The following is an 8,963-nucleotide window of genomic DNA, read 5'->3' on the forward strand; positions in this document are numbered from 1 at the left end:
TCTCGCTGGAGAGATTGGCCGAAGTCCTGGTGCGTTTCCGGGTAGGAGTTCATGGAAAACGCGACAGTTTTCTTGACTTGAAAGGAATCGCTGGGGTCGATTCCTGTGCTTAAATAGCAGGAGTCGCTGGCCCGAGAAGTGTTTCCCTGGCTGTGGTGCTGTCTGACATGTTCGGTGTGCTAATGCAGCACAGCGCTGTTTGGGTGGTTCTGTGAGTACAAACGAATCTGTGGCTCCGAGGTGCAGTGTAGTAACCAACCCTGGACCAACGCATGGAGTATACCCTGCTGGTGGTGAAAGAGCATGTGGTCTTGTGCACAGCAGCTGACGTGGGTGATGGGCAACAATAAAGTGTTTGTTAGCTGTAACTTATGTACCCAAATCTCAAAAAGTATTCTCCGTGCAAACTTAATTTCAGGAAAAGTCCTGCAGGGCTAGTGTTGCCTTTTGAGCTTGAAATTCGGTGGAAGTGTCAGTTTAATCTCATTTGAGGTGTCTGTGAGTGACTGCTAAGGTGTTAACACCTGACACAGGAGCATACTAACTGCTGTGACCACAGCTCAAAAACCTGTAAATGCAGAAAAGTCCTTATGATGAAAGAAATACCCCATCATTCAGGCCCTGGAGAGAGAATGGTGCATTCAATCTTAAGTTATTCTGGTTCTCTCGTCTCCCCCTTTTCCCCCTTCTGTGTTTATGGAGGGACAGAAGGGGCAAACGTTTATGGGCAGGGACAGTTTAAAAATGGCAAGTCAATAAACCTGGCTTTGGAGGAAGAGCTTGCTCTAACTCAACTAGGCCTCTATTAATCTCTTAGCTGTGAGCATTGGTTAATAGTCTGCTGCAGTTAAAGCACTGGTTTTTTGCCGGAGAGCGTGGACTCAACAGTCATGCTGACGACAAGATTTTAACATCAGTAACACCCAGAGTATTCGAGTACAGTGCAACTGGGATTTCTGGATTAATTCTGGTTTTCAGTGAAGCAGCTTTGTGTTCCCTGATACAAAGGGGGAACCTGTTTTTCCATTATCTGTGAGTAATGCCTGCAAAGCAATGTGAATGTGACAGCTAGGTGTGGCCCCTCTCCCTATATACCTCCTCAGGAACTGACTGGCTGCTGAAGAATGGCAACTTTCAAGGGATTTGGCTGGTCCCTCTGAAGTCCCTGCTTGAAGTGCATGGAAGTAGCTAGAACTAGTATTTTTATTGTTTGGAGTATGTGGTGGCTAGTGTAACTTGTAACAGGCTTTGACTATGAGACATAATGCCTTTTATAGCAGAAGCTGATGGGGACTATAAACTTTTAAAACTCGTGCTGCCAAAGTTTTCCTCTATCTGCCTCTCTGTTACTGGCGCTAAAGGAACTAGCACAAAGTTGCGGCTTCAGTTACAGTGTTAGAAATGGTGTCTGCTAGGGAGTTCAGGTAGTCCAACCTTAAGTCTGTTTGTGTTAGCTTCTGTAGTTAAAAACCCCACCGAATTACATAGTAACCATTGCCAGTCAGCTGATGACTGGGTTAATCCAAGTTCAAGGGTGACTTAATGTGTTCAAAATAATGTTTATAACTAGGTTTTAATCAAATCTGCCAGATAGTGTGGCCCTATCTTATCTATTGCTGAGAGCAGTCCACTGCTTTCAGCACTGTCTGTAGCCAGCAGCCTCCATTTTGAGGTATCGGGTGGTGCTGGGAAACTGGTGGTGCTGGGAAACTGGTGCACTGGAGGCTTTGGTTCTGAGAGCTTTTTCTCTTGCTTGGCCCTTGGGAACAGATGTTACCAATGTGTTTGTTCAATGCGGCATGTGCTTTTCTGCTGGAGGACAATACAGGCAAAATGAGGTCTTGTGTGTGTTCAGGGAGGTTGTAGTTAAATGTCAAAGGAAAACAAATTCCATCCAGCTGGGCTTTTCCTCATTAAGGTGCTACCTGGAGAAAATGCTGGTCAACAAAGCTGTAAGGTCCTGTAATAGTATGACAAAAGGGTCTTGTGGTGGAAGGTTCCCCTTGGGGTAGCAGAGATTATTTGGGATTTTATATGAAAGCTTGTTACTTCATAGTTAACATAAAAGACAACTATGGGAGTCAGTTGAACAAGTCAAGCAGCTTGTTTTGCCCCTGTTACTGTCTTCGTTCCTCCAGGGAAATTAAGCTTTCTGGGAAAAGTGTCAGAACTTCTCACTAGTGCAATACTTTTTAACTTGCAAGGGTAAGACCTTTGGTCCCAGCACCTCGCTTCACTCTCCCACACCGATTTTAGTTGATACTAGAGATGACTTTGCAGAGTAACTGCAGATTTGTAGTCGAGGCCAGGTGAATGGTGTGTGACCAGTTGTAGTTAGGATGCCCTCCCACTTTCCCTTTGTTCTGCGCAACAGCAGACCTGAGCTGTGTGGCCATGTGATGAACATGTCCCCCGGTCTGGGCTTCCTTTTGCAGAATACAGTGACTATGCAGCTGGACCGAAGACTTAAGGGTTAAAAGAGGATGGTCTAGCTGGCAGCTGCAGGAAGTGGAACCAGTAAAGAGCTCGTGATGTTACAGTGCCGAGGTGTGAGAAACTATACCAAAATACAGTAGTAGGATAGGAGTGAGGCTTGGCTGAGGAGCTTACGGTGTAAGTAGCTGCAGGGATCAGTTTGCATGGATTCCTGTGTACGGGTGCATTAAATGTTATTGGTGGGATTGGGATGAAAAACCTAGGTACAGGAGTGAGGGAATGTAGGGAGATGGGAAAACTTAACCATTCCCATCTCTTTCAGAATCAGAGTAGGTGGTGTGGAGTGTTGGCTGCTTTGACTGTCCAAGATGCAGGTGTGGAAGAACAGCATGGAGGCTGTGCTTCTGAAGATAGCTACATGGGGAGGGAAAAAGTCTGTTAGCAGGGAGATATAATGCTGGGTGTGTTCGAAGTTACAGGAAGCTGTGAATACTTTCACTAGGTTTCTACCTGAGAATGCTCATGCAGGACTTCTGCCTGCTGGTTAAATACACTTGTGACCAGTCTGATTGTGCGTACTCTTGGCTACTTGCCTGCATGACATTCTTTAATTGGGGGAATGGCTTACTAGAATCAAGTCAGGACTTAGTGTGGCTGATTGCAGAAGCTGGTATTAATTAGTTAACTCTTGCTCTGCACAGCCAACCACTGTCTACATGTGGCAGTAGCCATATTGCTTTCAGTTAGCTGTTGCTGACAGCTGCTTTGCTCTCTCCAACTTAGACCAAATGACTAGAGTTCTATCTTTTATGTGCATAATCTGAAATGAAGTTTTTAACAGCTCGATTGCCATGAGAACAAAGTTGAACATTGACATGGCCTGTTGTTTCTCAGAAAAAGACATTGTCAGGAAGTAGCTGATCAGCACTTTCTGCTTCTGCCTGAGATACTTGTTTGCCTCTTGTTTGTATGCAAGTATTTATTGTTTTTAATGTCTTCCAGTTCTATGCAAACATTCACTTTTTGACCAGGAAACACAAGTAGTGGCATGTAAGAGTGTCTAAACTCCAGAGAACATTGTCCAGAAATAATTGGTGTGACTATGTGTAACACACAGGCTCAAAGATCTGTATAAGTACTGGGTGGTTGCTTATGTAGACTGTATGTATAGCATTGTTTTGACTAGTGGTGTTACATGGGGGTTCACTTGGTAAAATCAGTAAGATGGCAATCCTATGAGGCTTCTTTGGAACACACACCATAGAGTAAACCACACAACATCATTTTAGTGTTAGTCATTGATTGGAAAAGAAATCAGACTGGAGAAGTGTACCAAGGTTTGTCCTTTTCAAATTCTGCAAAGCAAAGTCTGTCCCAGAAGAAAATTGAGGTCCTTCTGCCAAGATATAAATGAGAAAACGGATTATTTAAAACCATACAGATCACACTTGGGGCATAATACAGAGCTGTCAGGATTGAGCACTGTAACTAGAGAATTTCTAGCTTGTTTCCACAGTTCAGTGAGTTAGACTGAGTGTTGCGGTCATTTTCTAATTGAAGGGTCATAAGACACTGACTGATGCTAGCCCTGATGAAAGCAGTTCACAGTGAAGCACTTACATGTGGTACAAATACCCCAGTTAAGTGTTTTAAGAGCTGCCATAATGATTAGTGTGTTAAGGCTGAGAGCAAGCCTGCTTTGGAGATAGTCTGCATTGTTCAGGAAAGGAGGGGGAATCATTAATGCATTCAATTATTTTCTTTTATTTTTGTAGACCGAATTTGAGACAGAACTGAAATCTGCTGGTGAGAAGCTTATAGTAGTTGATTTTTCTGCCACATGGTGTGGACCATGCAAAATGATCAAGCCCTTCTTCCACGTAAGTAGCTTTTCTGGTTTTATTCCTTCATTTACTTGTATATAAATGCTTTTGTGTTGCTTGACAATAATGCGAAGGAAGTTCCTTTTACCACATGTAATTGCTAGCATTTTCTGGAAAAGGGAGAAGTTGCAGAAGTATCTACTTTTAAGACTATCAAGTTAAATATATTGACCTTTGATACAACTGGGAGGTAAAACGTGGTTTAACTTTCGCTGTCTTAGTGCTTAACATACATTTTGGGTCCATAGGGACCTGTTGGTTGCATTGCCTCCAGAGGTGGGATACAGAGAGGAAACAGTTTATCCTCCTGTACACCATTAATGTAATCGATCCAGTCGTGCTTAGGTGGCAGTGTTACTCCTGGTAAAGTGTGAGATAAGCTGTCACATCTTTCAGTGACCAGCTGAAGGCCATAAGAGAAGGATATTTGAGTCTTCTCTATGGAGAGTATATTTGAACAAGTTTCAACAGACTCCTCCAGAAACAGTCTGGAGCAGAAATTCTTTGTTAGGGTCAGTAAAATAGCTGCTCTAAGATAACAAGGTGTGTGTCACTGGGGAGTTAAGCAGCACCAGCCTTACAATTTATATGAATGTGTCTTTGAAAAGAAAGCATTCCTGGAACACTATAACTGCAAGGGCTTTTCTTTTTTTTTCATTCCAGAGTTTGTCTGAGAAGTATGGTAATGTGGTGTTCATTGAAATTGATGTGGATGATGCCCAGGTAAGTCTGAAGTGGTGCTAAAGAGTTCCATGCAAGTGACAAAGCACAGAACTGTTTTTAAAAATGTCCTTGCACATACTGAAACAAAACGAGACATTACTTCAACTTCAGAAGGATAGGGATTTAGCTGGAAAGAATGATTTGGATTTCTTTTTTTAAGAGAACCCCTAAACAGAAAAAACTGCCTTGATTATCAACAGACTTGAAGTACTATGACTGACTCTTTACTTGGGGGGAGGGAGTGTTAGTCTAAGGCCTTTAGCTGCCCTGATGCAATCTTCTCTAAGCATAATGGTTCACAACTCTCTGATCTGTCTGATCTCGCCACTTCTTGTGGCAGTTTGCTCTTTCATTTCAAATTAAGTCTTGAATTAAGTGCAATAAAATGTCTCCTGTATTGCAGTTCCAGCGGTGTCAAATAGGTATTTGAAAAATGTCAGGTTGAAGCAAAGAGTTGCCGTGGGGCTCTTGAGCCTTACAACGGTCATGTCTGTTTTGATGCAGAGGTCTGTGTTTTTCCAAACACAGAGTACAGGTATAGTTAATGCATTTTTGCTACTGAATGAATTAAATGCTGAAGGGAGGGTCTCTAGGGCTTATTTCAGGGAGATGTTAACACTGCACTGGTGATGAACTGCCAGAAGTGCTTTTGATCTATGTTAAGCAGAAATGGCTTTGCCTAAACAGAAGTCACCTAGTGGGTTCTAAATTTAACACCCTTCAGAACACGCACAGTTGAAGATTACTTTTTGTTTCTTCCAGGATGTTGCTTCCCACTGCGATGTGAAGTGCATGCCAACGTTCCAGTTCTACAAGAATGGAAAGAAGGTAGGCTCTGCTCTTTGGATCTGGAGCAGGAAAGCTAAACACTTGAAAGAAGATTGGAAATGTTGGACTACATAGTCTTCTTTCGCTTGATAGTGTCTCTGGGGTACCAATAGCATTAAGGAATTCCTGGGAGGGAGCAAGTTCATCTTAGCAAATGTAAGGGGGACCAGCAGTTAACTGGTGATGCAAACTGTTGTTCACAGGTAGTGAACTGAGTTAGTGTAACAGGTCAGTCTTACAGGCAGAGCGTCATGAGAGACAGTGGGGTGAGAGGTCTGGGTTAAGACTGCTGATTTGTCTGCCTAGCACCTTGCTTTTTACTTGGTTAGTGTTTGTACTCTGGATGCAGCTCATGTTCAAGCAGAGACTGTATGTGCCTGTGTAATGCCACCCAAACAGAACTCTCTAACCTGGTTGGCTGTACATGCAGCTGAAACAGCTGTTTGGATGCTTTTGCGTAGAAGGCTGTGTAACCTGTGAAGTGAAGGTTCTGTCCTTGTCAGAGGACTGAGCAGACCTCTTGTGCCTGCACTGCCCAGAGATGGATGATATAGGATGCAGATTGTGCTCTGACAGAATAGTGGGCTGCCTGTGCATGGTAATTTGAATAGTTCTCTGCCTGAACTCAGGAATTGCTGAGCTAAATGTGTTGTCTTGGACTTTCAGTTTGCCAAGCAAGGTGAAGGTAGGCTTTTCTAAAGTAAAACAATACCTGCATGGAAGTTTCATGGTTGAAGGCAAGGGAATTGCACCTTGGAGAGTGAATGTCAAATGCAGGGTGACTTTCAGTTCAGCATGGGGCTAAGTCATGATGAACCATGAACCTTTGACAGTTCTCTTTGTGGGAACTTCCACAATGTCATAACGCAATTGTAAGAATTATGATTACATTGTGACAGTCTCTGTGTGCCATTTTGTATCAAGCAAGCAGTGTCATGGCCCCTGGTATAGTCTGCTCTGCACCTTGCACCCCTATAGGTACTGGAAGACAGAGCTGCTGTTTTTGAGATATGAATGTTGCCTTTGTCTTTCTGCTGTGTAAAGTGGAAGAAGGACAGTTCTTACAGGACAAGCCAGGCTCAGAGACAGTCATTTGAGCCAATCCTTCCAGAATTTGATTGGTAGGGGTCCTGAGCAACCCAAGGTGACTTGGAGCTATCTCTGAGTCTCCTCCAGCATCTATGTGATTCTTGCACAATATTGATTCAGGATCAAAGATAGTTTGGAAGTGATTGTTGATAGGCTTTGTCCCAGTTTTTGCATGAGTTGAGTGGGAGAGAAATAGATTAACATCTGCAAAACACTGTTTAAAAAGCAGAAAAAAAATTAATTGTAGCAGAGTCGAATAGATGTGTATGTGACTGGGTGCTATGCAACTAATGTTATGAAGCATTGAATGCAACAGTTCTAAAAATAAATCTCTCTTTACAGGTGCAGGAGTTCTCTGGGGCCAATAAAGAGAAGCTGGAAGAGACCATTAAAAGTTTAGTCTAATCTCCAGCCATGGAGACATTGAAGCATGAGTGCTTCGGCTAAATTATAGCCCAAAACTTTTCTACTTTAAAAAAAAAAAAAAATAGCTAAATAAGCTAGCTAGGTGAAGTGGTGGAAACTATAATCTTGATCTATGTAAATGAGTACAATAAAGTGTAAATTCTTCACTTTTGGATATTGCCCTGTGTTTCAATGACAATGTGAGGAACCTTATAATGTCAATATGGTGTCAGGGTTTTCTGTGTTAAAGAAGTACTGTCTGAACACAAAGACCTGTCAAAAGCAACCTAATCTGGGGGTTGAAAATTGTGGGATAGCAATGACAGTTGCTTTAGAAGTCTACTGCCACCTTAGATGGTAGTCACCAGGCCATAATCTGGTTTACAAATGCAGAAAGAGGAGTTGGAGAAGAGAGGATGGTCACTGTGTGGGATAAGTTCTTTATTTCATTACCTCTTTTTAGTTAAGACTCTTCAAAATTTTCAAGCTTCATTTTAGACTTCAAAGCTAAGACTTAGTCCTTCCAGAGCATAATACCAGTCCTGCTATGGAAGTGCAAGGTAGAACTTGGAGCTGCTGCCTTTTTGCCTTTTCAGTTTTACCTTGCCATTTGTGTACCTTCTGGTTCTATTGGTAACTTAGTGGTGCTTTTAGACTGAGTTGGGCTGCTTCTGTTCATAGGCAATAGCCTGGAGCAAATGACAGAAGAGGTAAAACTTATCTCCAGAGAATTTAGTCATATTCTAATCATTTTCATTTGAATGCACTGTTGCACTCTTAGAACATACTGGACACTGGTCCTTCAAATGTGAATCAGGTTGTCTGGAGGAATGCTAACCTTCCAACCCCCTGTATACCGTTCAGCTGCTCTTGGCGCTGTTACCAAGGAGAGCTGTTGTTTTTTTCACCATATCAAAATGGTCTTGCAGGCTCAGGTGTTGTCCTGTATAAGAATGCAGTAAATAAGGAAGCAGGGCTGTAGCAAGCAGTTACGCCTGATGCTCTGGGTAGGGCTTGTGAGCTGAGCTGCCCCACTGAGTATCACTTGTGAAAAAGCAAGACTTCCTGCTGCATATGCAGACGATGTGGAATGAGTGAGCCTCTTGTCTTCGTGGTAGGGAGCTCATGCATGACTCAGCCCTACACTCAGTTCACAAGCATGCATGAATTTCTTCATGGCTCTTGAGGACTGGGGGCCTTCAATAGCTTGTTGTTAATGTACCCAATTTGAAAGAAGATTTTTCAAGTCCAAGAAGTGACCACACCCTTTACTTGAGTCTGAGTCATCAAGTAACTTCTTGGATGTAAGCTCTGGGTTGTGATCATGCAATGAGAAGGACATGCAAAATGTCTTATGTGCAGCTCTGGCTATTTGTCTAAGAGGAGTGCTGCTGTGTATTTAGACTGTTCACAGGTAAGTGGGAAGCCACTACCCCAAGTGGTGCCGTGGCCAGGCTTGTGAGAAGAGAATAAAAATGAAGCTGGAGCAAGAATGTGTTGTAGATACCATACTATCTGCAAACAAGCATTGCCTTTGAGCATGGCCTACTTATTCCCTCTGGGCAGTAGCTTGGAGCAAGAAAGGTTTAAAAAATTCCT

At 42.9% G+C, this 8,963-nt stretch overlaps 1 protein-coding gene across 1 annotated transcript; it reads left to right on the forward strand.

Annotated features, from left to right (window-relative positions):
* Positions 1-4,211: 4,211 nt before the first annotated feature.
* TXN (thioredoxin) lies at positions 4,212-7,536 on the forward strand (the record flags this gene model as incomplete). The annotated part of the gene is made up of 4 exons (XM_009074566.1): positions 4,212-4,316; positions 4,983-5,042; positions 5,805-5,870; positions 7,302-7,536. Coding segments are annotated over 4 exons (294 nt in total), but the record flags the coding sequence as incomplete, so codon positions are not given.
* Positions 7,537-8,963: the final 1,427 nt, after the last annotated feature.

The sequence above is a fragment of the Acanthisitta chloris genome, unplaced genomic scaffold (assembly GCF_000695815.1).
Source record: "Acanthisitta chloris isolate BGI_N310 unplaced genomic scaffold, ASM69581v1 scaffold38220, whole genome shotgun sequence".
Lineage (NCBI taxonomy): Eukaryota > Metazoa > Chordata > Aves > Passeriformes > Acanthisittidae > Acanthisitta > Acanthisitta chloris.